The sequence below is a fragment of the Mauremys reevesii genome, linkage group 4, assembly GCF_016161935.1.
Source record: "Mauremys reevesii isolate NIE-2019 linkage group 4, ASM1616193v1, whole genome shotgun sequence".
Classification (NCBI taxonomy): domain Eukaryota; kingdom Metazoa; phylum Chordata; order Testudines; family Geoemydidae; genus Mauremys; species Mauremys reevesii.
In genome coordinates this window covers 125,114,201-125,133,232 of record NC_052626.1, presented here as the reverse complement: position 1 = coordinate 125,133,232, position 19,032 = coordinate 125,114,201, and the positions used below count along the sequence as shown (strand labels likewise).

Sequence of the window (19,032 nt, the reverse complement as noted above, 5' to 3'; positions counted from 1 at the left end):
GGGACTTGGGGGGTTCAGTTCCCTGCTCCATCACAGACTTTCTATGTGACTCTGGGCAAATCACTTAACTTCTCTGTGCCTCAGCTCCCCACCTGCACCAGCTGTCAGGAACAGTATCCCTGATGATGCCACAGCACAACTGGTTGCTGAGCTCTGTGCCTTTATCCTCAGACACAACTATTTCAAATTTGATGACAATATATATCTCCAGATCAGTGGCACCGCTATGGGCACCCGCATGGCCCCACAATATGCCAATATTTTTATGGCTGACCTGGAACAACGCTTCCTCAGCTCCCGTCTACTTACGCCCCTTCTCTACCTACGCTACATTGATGACATCTTCATCATCTGGACCCATGGGAAAGAGACTCTGGAAAAATTCCACCACGATTTCAACAGCTTCCACCCCACCATCAACCTCAGCCTGGACCAATCTACACGGGAGGTCCACTTCCTAGACACTACGGTGCAAATAATTGATGGACACATTAACACCACCCTATACCGAAAACCTACTGACCGCTATGCCTACCTTCATGCCTCCAGCTTCCATCCCGGGCACACCACAAGATCCATTGTCTACAGCCAAGCACTGAGGTACAACCGCATCTGCTCTAACCCCACAGACAGAGACCAACACCTACAAAATCTCCACCAAGCATTCTCAAAACTACAGTACCATACGAGGAAATAAGGAGACAGATCAACAGAGCCAGACATGTACCCAGAAGCCTCCTACTGCAAGACAAACCCAAGAAAGAAACCAACAGGACTCCACTGGCCATCACATACAGTCCCCAGCTAAAACCCTCCAGCGCATCATCAGGGATCTACAACCCATCCTGGAGAATGATCCCACACTTTCACAGGCCTTGGGTGGCAGGCCAGTCCTCGCCCACAGACAACCTGCCAACCTGAAGCATATTCTCACCAGTAACTGCACACTGCACCATAGTAACTCTAGCTCAGGAACCAACCCATGCAACAAACCTCGATGCCAACTCTGCCCACATATCTACACCAGCAACACCATCACAGGACCTAACCAGATCAGCCACACCATCACCGGTTCATTCACCTGCACGTCCACCAATATAATATATGCCATCATATGCCAGCAATGCCCTTCTGCTATGTACATCGGCCAAACTGGACAGTCTCTAAGGAAAAGGATAAATGGACACAAATCAGATATTAGGAATGGCAATATACAAAAACCTGTAGGAGAACACTTCAACCTCCCTGGCCACACAATAGCAGATCTTAAGGTGGCCATCCTGCAGCAAAAAAACTTCAGGACCAGACTTCAAAGAGAAACTGCTGAGCTCCAGTTCATCTGCAAATTTGACACCATCAGCTCAGGATTAAACAAAGACTGTGAATGGCTTGCCAACTACAGAACCAGTTTCTCCTCCCTTGGTTTTCACACCTCAACTGCTAGAACAGGGCCTCATCCTCCCTGATTGAACTAACCTCGTTATCTCTAGCTTGCTTCTTGCTTGCATATATAAACCTGCCCCTGGAAATTTCCACCACTTGCATCTGAAGAAGTGGGTATTCACCCACGAAAGCTCATGCTGCAGAACGTCTGTTAGTCTATAAGGTGCCACAGGATTCTTTGTTGCTTTTACAGATCCAGACTAACACGGCTACCCCTCTGACACCTGCACAATGGGGATCAACACATTGTGAGGATAAATACATTCAAGACGTGAAGTGCTTGGAGATCTACTGATAAAAAAGCGCTATATACGCAATAGATATTATTAATATTCCCTAAATGATCCCACTTTGCTGCTGCCACCAGTTTGAGCCTGGATTGAAATTCCTTGCCAGCCCACTGCTAATGAGAACATCCAGGAGTGGTCTCTCTTTAATGATGTAAAGATCTTCCTCCCAATGACAGTGCCCAAAGCTGTTTCCATGATTCATAGATTCATAGACTTAAGGTCAGAAGAGACCATTATGGTCATCTAGTCTGACCTCCTGCACAACACAGGCCACAGAATCTCACCCACCCACTCCTGTAACAAACCCCTAACCTATATCTGAGTTATTGAAGTCCTCAAATCATGGTTTAAAGACCTCAAGGTGCAGAGAATCCTCCAGCAAGTGACCCATGCCCCATGCTGCAGAGGAAGGCGAAAAACCTCCAGGGCCTCTGTCAGTCTTCCCTGGAGGAAAATTCCTTCCTGACCCCAAATATGGCAATCAGTTAAACCCTGAGCATGTGGGCAAGACTCACCAGCCAGAATTCTCTGTAGTAACTCAGATCCCACCCCATCCAACATCCCATCACAGACCATTGGGCCTATTTACCTACAGGCCCTGTGGGAGCAAAGGTCAGTGCCCAAGCTCCTGGGGGAGTTGCTGGATTCAGGACAGGCCCACAGCTGATAAACATGACTGGCTGCCTCCACTGTAACACTGCCTGATTTGCTCCACAGAGCAGGTATCTCCAGGAGAAGGACGCCTTTGGAACACAAATTGGTTAAGTTCCTTTCAAAACAGAAACAGCTGTTGGGGGTGAAAGGAGAGAAGCGAAAGGATATGGAGCACAAAACAAGACATGCCTGAAAACGACACATGACTGGCCAACGGGGAAGAGGGATTCGCCGTTCTCTGTCATGAATGTCAACGAGTTAGAGATGGCCCCAGACCGTCTGGGGACACCTGATATGCCAGTAAAAGAGATTGACAGGAGCCTGCTGGGCTTCATTAATGCCCAGATGGAAAACAATTTGCTGGCCATCATCTTTGCCTCGAAGTTACAGAATTGAAAACCAGGCTAGTCTCACCCTGCTCTGTTTCAGTCACTCACTGCTGGATTTATACTGCAAGTTCCACACCCACACCCACACCCACACCCACACCCCCCCACCTACCTACCTCTCTCCCTCCCTCCCGGCCCCACCACAGCAGCCACCTGTGGCCTCCACCCCTGCCAGAACAAGCCCCTCCAGGGCCCCTGTTCCCCTGTAGATCACATCATCGTTTCTACCCAGAGTATTTATCTCACCATCCCATCTCGCTTGCTCATCCTTCCATGGATCCATCCAATCACGCATCCACCCTTCTATCCCTCTACTGCATCCATCTACAGCATCTATCAGTTGGCCCATCGTGTTCCCTCCAGCCCTTTGTCCTGCAACAGCCTGTCTGTCTGCCTGACTGTAACCAAAGGGAGCTTGTGTCTGATGCCTGTGACATCTAAAGGTTTGGTCCAGGTGGAAATGGGTCATGTGGTAATAAGGTGTGTCCATGGAGATGATCAGAGACAGTCGCATGGAGGTCTGTCAGTCAAGGGGCTCCACCTTAGCAGCCACCTTTCCTAGCTCTTTGTTAGGTAGAAACCTGTGCTGGGTAAAGGTCTGTGAGAGGTAATAGGTCCAAGTAATTTTAAAACCCTGGGAACCTGGTGTGTGGGGGATACTGGATTTTCAGGCGCAAGCTGCACTATAATATTTAGGCAGATTTGTAATCAGTCATTGGCCTGATTTGTATCCCCACAGATGTGGTTAGTATTTAGTTAATAATCGTGGCAGCTGTCCAGGTGTTGCTCTTGCCAACAGGTTAGGTGGAGCCATGGTTGTCATCCTATTGTGGGTGTGTAGCACAGTGCTTTGCTGACCCTATAAGTGTGTCTTTGTAACAGACTTGGCCAGTCTTTCTGCCTCCCGGCTGTCTGTGACAGGACACCCCAGACTGCTTTGCCTCACATGCTGCCCTCTGTGTCTGTCCTCTGGGTACGCTAGCATCATCGGAGGCACTGCAACACCCAGAGAACACCCAGACTCAGATAGTCAGTGTTTTATATTAACAACCCCTTGGGATTTTTGCTGTAGGCTTTGTCACAGTGGCATGGTAGGAACTGAAATCTTGAGGCTTAAGAGGCAGTAAAGGATGTGAAATCAAACATCTGGGCCCTGAAATTCTTCCTGAGGAGACACCAGTTCCACCTCTTGCATTAATCTCCATTCTGAGGCCTGCGACATTGGCTCCGAAATCATGTGGTTTATCTTCCTGCTGCCCCATTGCCTCCTGCCATTGCTGTGTCCTGTCCACTCTCTCAAGCCAGCAACCAGCTGGGGCAGGAGGCATGTTTGGGGAAGGCAGGGACAGATTGGCTTGACAAGGAAGCACAGAGACCATGGCCAGCTGGACTAGGGAGGAGACCCAGACCTAGGGATGTGGGTAAGGGGAAGGCCTCCTTTGGCGCTCATTAAGGGCGACAGAGGAATGTAGGGAAGTGGGCAGGGCTCTGGGAAGAGAGCAGGAGCTGGGAGTGAGGCAGGTTTCCTGCTGAGGCAATAGGGGAGCCTGTGAGGGATGGAAATTTAAATTCACTTGGCATCTTCCCCTCATCTTAGCACCTCTCCGAGGAGGGCGTGGGACTAAAAGCCTGTGACCCCCTGAAGCCACAGGGAACGGCGAGCCCAGGTTGAATTGGCTTCACTTTAATAACCAATTGCTTCCCGATTCCAGCTCCTTTGGGCATTTCCAAGCGAAGGCAAATGGCGTGGCCTCAGGATCGCCAGCGGGCTCGGCCGGGAGCGAGGCCCTGCGACGAGGGCTGTGTCTGACCAGGCTCTCCGTTACGAAGGTACGCAGCACCCCATGCCTCCCTTAATAGCGGGTAACCGGCATCCCTTACCCCGGGGCTGGAGCATCATGAGTAGAGCTGGACAGAAAAGGTGTTTCCCATGCACAAGTGTTTTTGAGAGTTCCGAAATTTTTTCCAGTCCTGAACTGGAACAAAAAGTCGAAATCTCAAAACTTTTCACCAAGCAGTGATTTGGTTTGGGTCAGGCCAAACGTTTTGTGTCCCATTTGACATTTAAAAAAAAAATCAGTGTCTTTGTTTACTATCAGTTAACTAAAACTTTGAAACAAAAAGTTGTTTTGACCCATAAAAAGAAATTTTCACTTTGCAAATGTCAAACGGGAGCATTATATATATATATTTAAAAATATATATTTTGACAATTTGAAACTTCCCTCCCTCCCCGATTAAGAGATTTCTTGTCACCAGTTCTTCCCATGAACAGTTTCTGTGTCAAAGGGCCAGATCCTGGGCTTTCACTTTCCACACCTCAAGAAAGGGGGGCACAACAATTGTTTTAAACAGCCTGTTCATTCCCCCAGTCTTGGACCATCCTAGTGGTCAGACTAGTGTCTCAGTATAACGTAGAGAAGCCTTAGAGTAGACCTAAGTTACACTTAGCTGCCCACAGCTATGAGGGGCTGTTGCAGCAGTCAGGGACTGCCAAGGTGTAGGGGGTGCGCTGGTCACACACCCTTAATCCCAGTCCTATGGATCAGAAGGGGAGCAGAGGGTGAGAATAACCCAGGAATCTCTCTCACACACGGGATCCCGAGGGACCTGGGGAAGCCAATTTTCCAGCTTCCTAGACCATCATGGGGCCTGTGTAAAGTTTGTATCCGCTCTGTTCAACTGAATCTTTTCTGTCTGCACTGAAGTTCCCTATGAATAAATGATACAGTCTCGAGGACAACAAAATAAACAAATGCTTGAGATTGTAAGACAAGAAAATGCATATGTACCTGCTAAGGCCTTTCCCATGGGGCCTTGCAGCTGGGCCACCTGGAAGAACTATAGCCTTCCACTGTTTTAGGTGTGAATGATCACAGAGAAATGCAGAACTGTCAGGTCTTGGCAGGTAAATAGAGGAGGGACTGGTTTTCAGCTATTTGCAATTCTTAAGCTTGCATATGTATTATGTAAATAATATAATTTAATAATAATACCTTTATATAGCTGCTTTTTCCTGAAGTATCCCAAAGCATTTGCAGAACTTAATGAATTGAACACAGGGAATGAGTTCATCCTACCTCTAGGGTGAAATACAGCCACCTACCTCTAGGGTGAAATACAGCTGTTCCCCATCTTCCTACCCTACACTAAAATCTAGGATAGGAAAAGTTAATATTGGAAATTGCAAGTGGATATTCAAGAAGGTCAGACGTAATACATGCCCTGCAGACGGTTAGCACCCCTATCTATGTAAAGAGTACCATGGTTGGAATCTCTGGCTACAAATGGTCAGGACCTCTCAGATTTAAGCCTTGTGTGAAGGAGGCACCCCTAGCAGCTTACAGCTCCAGTATAAGGATTCTGGTTCAGTCCTGACTCAGCATGAAGGGAGCCACCTACTGGGTCTGCTTCTCCATGGATTTGCACCTTGTGCAGTGATTTGCTCCTGTGCAAAGGAGCTGTAAAACGTTTCCACTGGAGTGAGTGAAGAATTCGGATTTGCTAGCATTTTATACCCACTTTGCACAGCCGCACATGACTCGCAAGGTGCAAAACGGGTGAGTCCACTGTGCAGCATTTCCAGGCAAAGAAAGTAAAGATTAAACCATAGTAAATCACGTAGTGTCACTTCTGTAATAACACACACGGAGAAAAACTACATTTACCAGTGGAATATCAGAAGAAAGGGAACGTGAAGGAAAAAGAGAAGGTAGGAGAGGATATGCAAGAAAAGAGAGGGAGGTAGCATGGTCTAGTGGACTGGGGACTGAACTGCCATTCTTGTTGCCCCTCCCTGCTGGGATTCATTGCATCACTTGGGACAGCAGTGAAACCTCCTTGTCCCTCCAGTGCGTAGCCAGGAGCAGGACCTGCCTCTATTTCAGTAGCGATAATCGGGCCTGAGCCAAAATTCCAAGATCCAAGCACACCTGAACTTTTCAGAACTTTAGATCATGGTCCAGTTTCTAGTAAGGACCTAAAAGCACTTTACAAACATTCACTAATTCAGCCTTCCAGCCACTCTCCTGCATTGTGAAGTAGCGCAGTATTATTATCCCTATTTTATATATGGGGAAACCAAGGCACTGAAGGTCTCACAGCAAGAGAGTGGCAGAATTGGGAACAGAATGCAGGAGTCCTGGCTCCCAATTCCCTTCTCTACCCACTGTACACTGCCTATGATAAACACAAGATCGGAGTCTGTATAGGCCCGTTTGCCCAAAGAGCCCAGCGCCTTGGGTGCTGACCAGTTTTGAAAATCTGGCTCTGTGTAAAATTTAACCCGGAAAGTCTCCCTAGAAACTAGTGCAAAACTAATCAAGGCACCACAACCATTTTACAGACTAGTCCATTTGTGCTTCAAACCACAAATCCTCCACGGAAGAACTAATGGAAAGGGAGCCAATGCACTCAACCAGCAGCCCGGTCATCTGGGTGCATAGCAATAGGAGCAGCTTAGAACCAGCAGTGTACCTCTGGTAAGTAAGGTGAGGTGGCTGGAGATATGGTGACTCCACATGTTGCCGTTTGGACTCTTACCGCCCTGGTGCGATAGCTCTAAGAAATGCAGGGGGCTGCTTTGGCTCACGTCCCTCCCTGGGTTATTGAACCGATGCTGCAGGTGGTGTGGGGTGGCACATAGACAGAAAAGCTGTTCTGATGGGAATGATGCTTGTTTGGTCCCACAGCTGAACCACCTGGTGACGGAGCAGCTGGTGAAGTGCGGCGTCCCCGCAGTGGGCATTGCGGTAAGGGGTATCCCGTATTTGCCTTCTCTGCTCTCTAGAGGCTCACTCCCTCTGCGGAAAGGGACTAGTGCAATACCTGGTGCAGTGGGAGCAGTAGATATGAGAGAGGCAAAGAACAACTTCCAACTCTTTATACATCCTACCGGCTCAGCTAGTGGAAGGGGTCCCTTTTGGCTCAGCAGGTAGAGCTGCTGGCTGTGAACTGTAAGGATCCTGATTTGAATCCCAGGAGGGGCAGCATGAAGGACATACTTAGACTGTGAGTCTGGCCACGGGATAGAAGACTCTGAGAACTGGTTAATTCTTCTGTGGTGTCTGGCCACCTAGTAATCAGACACAACACAGAGAATCTAGAGGTTAACAGGTGTAACATGGCCTAAGAATGAAGCTGTGGATTCTGCATGTTGAATGCCTGCAAGGTTTCTGACTAGGGGGAGGGGAGAAGCACACAGCTTGGGGATGCTGTCAGATCATGACAGGGATCAACATAAGCCATTGGCCAATATGGTGCCTGTCTTGCAGCCCTTTGGAGCCTGGAAGACAGCAGGCAAGAAAGTCAGCCAGGCTGGCATTTCTGCCATAAGGGACGCCTTGGATGCTGGCTACATCCCAGTCGTACATGGGGACTGTGCTCTGGACTCTGAACAGCACTGCTGTATCTTATCTGGGGATGCTATCATCGAGGTAAGACGTCCGGCCTTCCCCAGGTGTGGGAGTGGAAGTGGTGGAATCTCTCACTGTCATCCACGGATAGTTACGGTTGGGCTTTGTCTTTGAAGGGTGCCCTCTCTACCAGTAGGGCTGAATGCTGGTGATACCATCCCTTCCTCCTCTGCTCTCAGCTTAGAATGATCATAGACAGGCCTCTGACCGGTGCAGAGAATCTCTGAAAGAGCTGATCTCCTGAGAGTCCATATGGGAATCTCCTGGGAATGTCGTCTTATTCATGCACTCTGACTGTGGACTGTGTACAGGTGACTGGACCCCCAACTTGACCTTTAATGGCTTCCCTGCTTGTGTATTGGGAACAGGCCCAACCAACACAAAAGCTCCAATATGGGCTTATTCTGAAATTTACAATTGGGACTAGGACTGAAGGCACTTGTGACCTAACCCAGTTGTGACCACAGTTGGGTCCATTCTGCCCACCCACATGTTCAGGGGCAGGATTCAGCCTTGATCCCTTACTGTGCAATAGGGACATAGGAAGGAGGCCAGAAGCTGGGGAGAGGATTTTGAGTTATGTGCCTGTATATATACATGGAAGAGGAAGCAATGGGAAGAACACCCACAAGAGCCTGGCTTTGGAACTGTTACTGAGATTCCAGGGAACCTGTTACTTTAGATCCTCTGTTGCAGTTTTTCATTTTGCAGGTTCTGTCCAGGGAATTCTCCCCCCAGCGAGTGGTTTTCTTGACTGATGTCAGTGGAATCTATGACCGTCCACCTGATACTCCAGGTATGGTGTAAGGCTTGAGAAGAAAAAGTGGAGTCTATTCCTGTCCTTCCCCCAATATCTGTTCATGTTCTGTGCTTTTTTGTTGGGTTCAGTAGGTTAACATGCTAGCTATTCACATCTGTATTTTATCCTGGTGTGGCTCACAAATCACATGGGTTTTGTAGTCACAGCGCAATCTCTACAGGATAATTTAGAGCTTATCACACGAATATGGCAGGATTGCTAGTGTCTACCCAAATGAATGCAAGGATTGGGATGGTGTGGGGCCTGCAGATCGGATTTGAGGGATATCAGGAGAGCTGTTTAGGGGCCCAGGACTGGAATGTCGGAGCGCTGCAGGTCTAGATTGAGGGGCAGCAGCAAAGTGGTGTGAGAGTCAAGGACAGAAGTAGCAGCAGAACTGAAGCACATGGATTAATGTGCATTGTGCAGTCTCACAAAAACAGCCTCAACTGTAACTGCCTCTAAACGGTGTTTGCAGTGCGGTTGTAGCCATGTTGATCCCAGGATATTAAAGAGATAAGGAGGGTGAGGTGAGATCTTTTATTGAACCAACTGGTCCAATGTGTAGCCATTTGCACCTGTGCAAAGAGGATGTGAAATGCTACCACCTATGTTGCATAAATGTTAATGACACATAAGTGCAAAGCAAAAAAGAATTAGGCCTGAGGTATATTATTATTATTATTTATTATTTATTTGTATTACCATAGCACCTAGGAGCCCCAGCCATGGACCACGCTGGACATAGCCAGATGACACCTGATAAAAATGATGTGCAAACAGTGGTTCCTTATGGAGGGAGGGATGGCTCAGTGGTTTGAGCACTGGCTTGCTAAACCCAGGGTTTTGAGATCAATCCTTGAGGGGGCCATTTAGGGATCTGGGGCAACAACAACAAACAGTAAGGGACAGTACTTGGTCCTGCTAGTGAAGGCAGGGGACTGGACTTTCAAGGTCCTTTCCAGTTCTATGAGATAGGTATATCTCCATATATGACTCTACCTCGATATAACGCTGTCCCCGGGAGCCAAAAAATCTTACCGCGTTATAGGTGAAACCGTGTTATATCAAACTTGCTTTGATCCATCGGAGTGCGCAGCCCCCACCCCCGCTGGAGCACGGCTTTACCACGTTATATTCAAATTTGTGTTATATCGGGTCGTGCTATATCGAGGTAGAGGTGTATTTATATTCATCTATTAATAACTATCATACATAATTCAGTGTATGATGCATGAATTGATATTTTAGATAGAGATGAGGTCAAGTTGCAAAATTGCAGTTGCTTTTGTGAACACCTAGAGGATGGGGGATTTGAGAATCTGAGCATTTAGTTTGGCCCATTGCACAACTTGGATGCTGAACCAGGATCGGATTCCATAGTGGTGTTTTGGATCCAGGGTTTCAAATGGCCCATCTTTAATATGTGTGTACATGTGAGTGGTATGAGCTCTGAAGTTTCTAGTGCTAGGCCCATCCCTAGCATCTGGTAGGTTCCCCATATTCTTGCATGTGCGTCTGATAGAAAAATAATCTTGACTGGGGCTTACAGAAAGGAAAGGGATACCTGGGCGTGCACACACTGCAGTTGGTTATAAGAAAGGGAGGTGTCGGAAGGATTGCAAAGTAAAGGGAGTTGTATAACCTCGCCCTTCGGGCTTTCAGGGTTAAGTAGCTGGGATGTTCCTTCAAATCTATTCCTCTAATTTACAACCCTGGATTGCCAATGCTTCTGCTTTCTAAGACAGTCTTAGGGCTTGGCTACACTTACAATTTGCAGCGCTGGGAGTTACAGCGCTGGTCATGCAGGTCATTCCGCTTCCTGTGTGCCAACGCCCGTGGTGGCATCCTTCCATCCAGCATTCACTCTTTCCGGCAGCGTTTGGCGCCATTGTGAGTGTCTTTCTGTTTTACTTTCTGTGTGAATCGCGATTTCTGTGGCAAATGGAGCCCGAGCTGCTGAGGACTGTGCTGATGAGTGTCGCCAGCACAACACATTTGGCAGTCGAGCTATTCCTTCAGCTCCAAAGTGACAGTGAGTGGGATCACATCGTCATGGAAGTCTGGGATGACGAGCAGTGGCTGCAGAACAAAGCCACTTTCATGGGACTGTGTGCTGAGGACACAAGATTGAGAGCTGCCCTGATGGTGGAAAAGCGGGTGGCTATTGCAATCTATCCTGCTAAGAAAGACCGTGACTCTGGGGAGCGTGCAGGACATTGTGGATGGCTTTGCACAAATGGGTTTCCCTAACTGTGGACAGGCACTTGTGGATCACATTTACACAGGCTGGCCTAACAGTGGCCTGTTCAGGAAGATGCAGGCATTTTCCCAGACAGGAAGATCACAGTAGGGGATGTGTTCAACTACAGGCTGAGCCGGTGCAGAATGACTGTGAGATGTTTGTATGGGAAGCTAGACTTGGGGGAGCAGCATCCCCGGTTTTATATGCTTGCTGTACCCTCCATAATATTTGTGAAGGGAAGGGTGAAACATTCAGTGAGGCATGGACCACCGAGGTTCAAGTCCTGGAGGCTGAATATGCACAGCCAGAGAGCAGGGCTAATAGAGGCCCAGCACAGGGCTACAAGGATTAGGGATGCCTTGAGGAAGAATTTGAGGCTGAAAGCCAACAGTAATGTTGCTGCCTTGCATGGGAGTGAATGCACTGCTTACACTGTTATTCTATTATCCATAATAATAATATGATTTGCAGTGCCTCTTTCTTTACTGTATCTTTCACTATCTGCTATAATAAAGACTGTTTTCAAAGCCAAGAATTGTTTTATTGAAAAGAAAAAACTTCCTGACAGACAGACAGACACACAACATTTCATGAACACAAGAGGGCAGGGGTGTGGGTTGGTGAACTGTACAGTCACAAGTTTGCATATGTCCTGTCTGGATTGCTGTTTAATGAATCCTGCACTTCAGGGTGCATATACTGCATGGTGATGGGGTTGAATGCAGAGGGTAAGGGTGGTAGGTATCAGGGCTGGTTGGTGAGGTGTTGGAGGCAGCTGGTGGTGGTAAGAACCTGGATGCTGGGGAAAGGTGGTTTGAGCTGACATTGGGGCACAAGGCACAGGATGCTTAGCAGCCGCTCTGTGCTTTCCTCTTGGCCACTGCATTTCTGCTGGCCTGCTTTCTCCTCTGGCGGATCTTGCTTTCTTTCTCTCTCCACTCCTTCAAGTCTTTACTCTCTCGAGCAGAGTGATGAAGAACAGTTTTCAGCATGTCCTCTTTGCTCTTTTCTCAAATTTTGAAGCCTCTGTGATGTTGAACATCTGGGCAGTCCAGTAGTCAAGGTCACTGTAGAAACACAGAAATGACAACATTTAACACGGCAGCATTGTATCCACTATCTCCAGACATGAATTGTTACACTGAGGAGTTCTCACTTTAGCATTCTTTTCCCCACACGCATAACACAACAGAAGCCACGAAATGGTGAGTGAGGGTGCTTGAGTGCAGTGCTTGAGTGATAGAGGGAGCTGGTTGCTTGGGTAATCTGGAGTGCTAGAGGTTGAGTGAAGATGCAGATGCAGGGTGATCTTATCTCCTATCTCTTCACTAAAGAGTCTCCCAACATTTTTCACAGGACTTAATCCTGGAAGATGTTTCGTGCCTGTGTTCAGAAATGGTCCCCACCACTGGCAGCAGAGTGGCGCTGGGACAAGGGACACAGTGGCTCTGCCTATAAACCTGCGCAGGCATATTGCCACGCTCTGGATGAAGCTTTTGCTGAGATAACTGAAGCAGATTACATCTAGAGGCTGGCATGCATGCAGCCATAACCCCCTTCCTCTCCAGAAACATTTTCACCCAGAAAATCTCTGCTTGTCCTTCTGCAACTGCTGGCTGCTGCGATTGGTACTTCCTCCTGGCTTGAGAAGAGCTCCTGGCTGCATGCCTCCAGGGACTCTGCGGTGTCTTCCCCATCCCAGGAGCTTCACTCGCGGTTCTCTCCCCCGCCGCCTCCTCCGCCTCCTCCTCCTGTCCCCAGCCTGCTCAGAAGTGTCCATCGTTATCCTGGGATTCTCTTTAACTTTCACCCTGCATTGTAGTGCGTCGATCATGGCCCCTATCCAGCATGGCCCTTGATATCTGCTCAAAGATATTGAACAGATTCCTCACCCCAAACACTGATGAGGTCCTGCAATTCACCAGTGCTCCATGCTGGGGCTCGTTTTGCGCGCGTGGGCATGGTCACCTGTAACTGATTAACTGATTGCACTCCACACCTGGCTGCAGCAAACAGGAAGGAGATTTTTAAATTTCCGGGGCATTTAAAGGCGGGTCACCTGAGGCAAGATCAGTAGAGTGCAAACTGATGTGCAGAGTGGCTGAACAGGAATTCTGGGATAACTCCTTATTCCCTGGAGGACAATTAAAGCGCTGGTGAGTGTCCACACCTGCTGAGCAGCGCTGGATCACCAGCGCTGCCCTGCCGGGATGGGTTTTTAGCCAGCGCTGCAAGAGTTGCAGCGCTGGTTGCTTAGTGTTTTGCTGAGACCCCTCTGTATTGTCTCCTTACTGGCTATCTATGGCTATACTCTACTGTAAATGTGTCTACTGTATCCCTTTGTGATCTGTCACCTTTGATGGTTTAAATCAACATAATCCCAGTGATTTCAATGGAGCTGCTCCAGTTAACGCTAAGGGAAGATCTGGCCTTGTCTGCAGTTCCTATCCAAGACATTTGGAGAAGTGCCGAATGGAAAATTTTGTTTTCCTCTATAGAATTTAGCCTTATCAGATGGTGAGGCAGTCCCAACCTTCTTCCATATTGTGAGGATTCTCATATACTATAGGCAAGGTATAAACCCACAGATAGACTTCAGTTGACCAGTGCAGTGTTGAAGACCTAGAAGCCTAGTCTTACATATCTGGTGAATCTGAATTGAGATGGATTGGATTGGCTGGATCTTGGTGAAGGGAAGAACTCCCCAGTGGGGTTAGGTCAGTTCTGCACGGGGCACAAGTCAAACCATAACCCTGCCGGCAATCTATTGATTTGTCTGTATATGCTCCAGCTGTACCTATTCTGTAACCAGTCGTGTGCCCAGAGCACAGTGCAGGCTGGCATTTGTAGTGCTATTGGGCACCAAGCCCAGGTCCTTTTGCAAATGGGCCCAGGGTGATAAGGTTCAGAAACAAACTGTTGTTGAAGTGTATCTTGTTCCTATTTCCCCTTCTTGATCAGTAGAACTGGAATGTGCCATGTGCTATCTGGGATGGGCTTCCATAATGCTGGTGCTACAGAATTGTCTCATCTTTCAGCATTTTTATGTCAGTTTTGACATACGTGCCCTATCTCTTTTCCCAAACAGGTGCCAGGCTGGTGGATTCCATTTCTGTCAGCCCTGATGGACGCATGGACCCCCCTGTGCTCACATCTGCCCTGCCACACGATACCACCGGAGGAGTCTCCCTGAAGTTACGGGCTGCGGTTAACATAGTCATCCAGAGTCATGGAGCCATTCCAGTGCTGATCTGCGAACTGGACAGCGAAGCCGCCGAAAGAGCATGTTTAACTGGGGAGCTGGGAGTGGGCGAGGGCACAAGACTCTCCCTTGCAACAGCCTGAAGAAGCTGTCTCTGTAGTAGCCTGTCGGACAGGGGGATTTGCCATCAACTTGTTCCAGTTGGGCCCCAGTATCCACTCCATGATTTATCCATGTCATCGGTGACTCCAGATAAACCATCTGGTGGCAGAGGACTCCTTCATCATTCACTGGCAATACACAGATCCTAGTCTGCATTTTAATGCATCTCTTCTCCAGCCCAGCTCTGACCTGAATGGTGGATAACCCTCTGCTAATGTTTCTTACGTATGTCTTCACTTAAAGAGGCACATAAAGCCATGTAGCAAACAGCCAGGCAGCCAGCTGGGAAATAGGCTCAGGCTTTTCAGCTGAGGATTAATAAATTAATATTAGCACAGCAATTTGGGGCTGTGAAGTGCTGTGCAAGTGCTAAGTAGTTTAGTATGATATAGAGGGGACTTTGATGTGAATTCGGAGGTTATCTGATTCATTCTAGACCATGGTGTCTGAAATTCCATTCTGCTGCTGAAAGCTGCCCTAGAAACACTTCTATATGAAGCGTCAATGCCAAAATGTCAGACTTGGGGCTGCTTAAAGTTAAGCACTTATGTTCATATTTGGGCACGTAATTAAGTAGTCTAGCTGCTCACCGTTCTGTTTCTGTCTAGATGCTTGTATGGCCCCCAATACGCGAGTGTGTGAGTGCTGCACAGATATTAACGTACCCCTTGGAATTTCCATGTGAAGCAGTTCAGTATTAACCCAGCTTTACAGAGGGGAACCTGAGATGCAGAGAGATTAAGGTGAGACTTTTCAAAACAACTCAGCGCCCAATATTGGGGCCGGTTTTTCAAAAGAGCCGAACACGTTGGGTGCTGACCGCTTCTGAAAACCTGGCCCTTACTAAAGAGAAGAAGAATCATCCTTAAGTTATCTTCCAATTGTGCAACTTTTAAGGTCATGTTCACTGGTGCGCGCTGACTGCTTTATGCCACTCTGGAGCAGCACAGAGCAGCCAGAATTTACTGGCTCGCTAAATAGGTGCTTTGCATTACCACAGCAGAGCAAAGAAGGTAGAGTGTATACCTCGGATTGACTCTGCCTCCTGCCCTCCAAATTTCCCCAGCCTCTTGTACCCCATATTTCTCTGCACACACACACATATACTTCCCCTCTTCCTCCTACCCCTTCTGTTGAATAGATCTTTGCAAAGACTGACTTTTGAGGAGAAATATTTAGGATTAATGGTCTTTTTTGGCCACACTTTTTCATAACAGAAAGTTTTCGGTCAACAGAGGCTGGTGCATAAAAATCAGAAACTCCCAAAGAACTGCCCTTTTTCAAAATATGACTGCCATCTTCCACTTTTCACTGTATTGTTCCCATGTAACAATGATTGAATCCATGCTTTGCATGCCAAACTCAGCTCACAGCAGCTATGGAACTGCGAGTGTCATTTCCATAATAACTAGAGCTGAGATTAATTTTAGATAACAAATTCAGACTCCGATGAAATTTGGCAGTTAAATAGTCTCCAAAAAGTTAGGTCGTCTTCTTACATGGGTAATGGAGGTTTGCAGCTATGATAGTCAGTTCTATTCAATCCTCTGCTAATTTCTTTGTGGGTAAATAGTCCCTTTTATACACCTATAATACCACCTCGTCCATCCAAGATGACCTTCTTCTGTAAACATACATCACCCTCTGAACCTCTTAAAATGTGCCCTGCAAATTGAATCTTTCTTTTCATGAGATCTCTGATCGTTTGCTGAGTTCAATCATCTCCAATACTTTTTCATTGGTTACGTGGTGTGTCCATGATGTTTTCAGAATTCTTCCATAACAATGTAATTCGAAGGATTGTAGTTTCTTTATTATTGATTTTGTTTGAATGTCTGTGAGAGTATAATCTGGCCCATACTAATAGGATATATTTGAAATTAGGATGTGCCCAAAATTTGGACAGGTAAGATTTTGCAAGGGCGAAATACAGGCAGAAGAAAAATATGTCAGATATCTCAAAATATTGTTACAAATAAAATTCCATGCCAGTGATCACCTGGAGGAATAATAATACATGTGGCTGGTTCTTGCATCGAGTAAGTGTAATGTTTATAAAGTGCATTCTTCATTGGCGACCTTTCCACAAGAGACACTAGGGTACAGAAGGGGATTGCTATCACGAGAGCTGCTGCGGCCCTGGGTCTAGTGCAGCAAGAACTGTAATTGCAGGATGCAATAGCTGAAGACACAAGGGGATTGGGAGAGCTGCAGTAATGGATGTAATTTTTGCGGGGGCGGGGCAGGAGTAGGGTTATTCCCCAACTTTCAACCCGGGATGGACAACAACGTATTTACCTCCAAATTTCACCACCCCCCCTCGGAGGGAAGGATGGCAGCAGAGGGGAATCTGGGGCTGCTGCTTTATTGCAGAAACACTTAGCGATTTCTCCCGGCCTCCTCCAGCTCTTCAGTTCAGCAGGCAGGTGGCTGCCATCTAGAACCTGGAGGTGGCTCCATTCCAACAAGCCTGCTTCCTTCTGTGATAGGGTGTTCACAGAGAAGGTTGCCCTGAGAGGGTTAAGGCAGACTGAGAAGGGGGCTAATTAACCCAACAAGCCACAGTGGAGAGGAATCGGGTGGCTAAGCAATCCTGGTTGAATGAAGAGGCCCAGCTGAGGACTATAAAGGCAGGAAATTGGCAGCAGAAAGGAGCTGCTGGGGAAGTCTGCAGTCCCTCCCTGGCAGAAGGGAGGAGTGTTTGGAGGCTACAGGGACAGTAGCCCAAAGTTATTCCCTGGGAGGAGGGAGTGACACGCTTGGCAAACCCAGCTGGGGGGAGTTCTAGATGGTAGGAGAGGGCTCAGAAACAGCCAGTAAGGTCTAGAAGGGAACAGGCCTTGGCTATCAGCTAGAGGGTCCCCAGAATAGAGGGCAGGCCCTGGTTCCTCTGCCAGCCACTGAGGGAGTGGTACTAGGAGGCAGTGACTGGGACGCCTGCCTAGGACTGCTGGCGAGGAAAGACTTCCCAACCCCAGAAGGGGAAGATGCGGATAGTGACCTGGCTGGAGGGCTAAGTCACCAAGAGGCAGCAGCAACTCGTGGAGTGAGAGAGGCAGAGCGATGGCGTGCAACCGCAGGAAGGGGCCTTGATCTGGAGAGCTATTCCTCAGAATGACCAGGAGGAGGCGCCATCCAAACATTGAGTGGGACACTCCCTTCCCATCCTCCCCTCTCAGTTCTCTTGGTAAAGGAGGGCATCCGAGTTGGCCACAGAGGAGGCTGAGCTCATAGTGGAGACTGGGCCCCTTCCAGGTTGAGGTATAAGGGAGAGGAGCTAGGAAGACCAGGCCTTGGAGAGGGGAATATGGGGACCTGGCCACTGAGGGAAGCTTGGGGGACACAGGCTTGGGAGAGCTTTTGGAAGGACAGCTAGGGACAAAATCTCGGCAGGGAGCCTTGAGGAGGCGAGCTGTGGGTCTAGGCAGGGTGGGGGGTTTGGTGTGAGGTGGGACATTTTGTGGGGAGAGGCTGGGAGGTTGGAGGGAGTGAGGAGGGTGTTTGGTGTGGGGGTGGGTGGAGTCCTGTGGGTGGTGGAAACAGCTGGTTGCAATTTCTGAACCAGAAAATTTTCCCCTGGAAAAAATGGGGTTTTGTTGAAAATGATTGTTTCTCCCCACAGGAAAATGGCAGGTTTTGATCCAAACAATGGAAAATTTTGAAACAAAACAATTTTGAGAACAGAAAAAAATTAAAAATGTCCTTGTTTGCACTTTTCTGTTCTCTGACTTTTCAAATCATCATCAGCTCTGGGAAAATCACTGAGTGGCAAAAGGAAAACGCAACTGTCACTCTGCTGCTTGTCTGACTTGGCCAAAGTAGAAATTTTGAAAAGCTACACATTGAGCAAAGAAAAAAGAGAGGTGGAGGGAACCTCAGTCCTCGCCATTATTCATTTTATTGCAGTGAGTGGCATAAAGGAAGAAAGGGAGAGCCAAGAAGGGGAAAGGAAATTTCAAAAATTCAAATATTTGAGGGGGAAAAAATGGAAAATGTTCAGTTTCAAACCCTGTGAAATGGAAACAACCTAAGGTGTAATTTAGTCAAATCAGTACAAAAGGCTGTGTAGACACACTTATTTTGGTGTAAGTAGGCTTACTGTGGTTTAGTTTGCTTGAAATAAGCCACTCTTAAACTGGAATAGGAGTGGGCATACAGGCACTTGCACCAGTTGAACTAAACCCAGGCAGAGTTAATAGATGCTTGTTAAGACCAGAAGAGACCATTCTAATCCTCTAGTCTGATCTCCTGCATGGCACAGGCCGGAGAATCCCATGCAATGATTGCTGCATCAGGTCTACACATTGAGCAAAACTGACTATATCTACATGTGTTCTGAAATTAGTTATTTTGTGGATTTTTATCCTGGGTATAAGTCTTTGTATGCTATAGGTAAAATAAGTTGTCACTTTTAGGAAAAATAAGGATGATTTA

General features: G+C 47.7%; 1 protein-coding gene across 3 annotated transcripts in view; it reads left to right on the top strand.

Annotated features, from left to right (window-relative positions):
* Positions 1-16,625, top strand: part of LOC120404739 (isopentenyl phosphate kinase-like) — a 44,452-nt gene extending 27,827 nt beyond the window's left edge. For 2 of the 3 annotated variants that reach the window (XM_039537693.1, XM_039537694.1), the window contains exons 2-6: positions 4,489-4,606; positions 7,468-7,527; positions 8,050-8,211; positions 8,902-8,986; positions 14,323-16,625. In XM_039537693.1, coding sequence (XP_039393627.1) covers positions 4,489-4,606; positions 7,468-7,527; positions 8,050-8,211; positions 8,902-8,986; positions 14,323-14,579 — 682 coding nt within the window. In that variant the 3' untranslated portion in view covers positions 14,580-16,625. The remainder of the gene's footprint in view (positions 1-4,488; positions 4,607-7,467; positions 7,528-8,049; positions 8,212-8,901; positions 8,987-14,322) is intronic. The other variant, XM_039537695.1, reaches the window with a different exon arrangement.
* Positions 16,626-19,032: the final 2,407 nt, after the last annotated feature.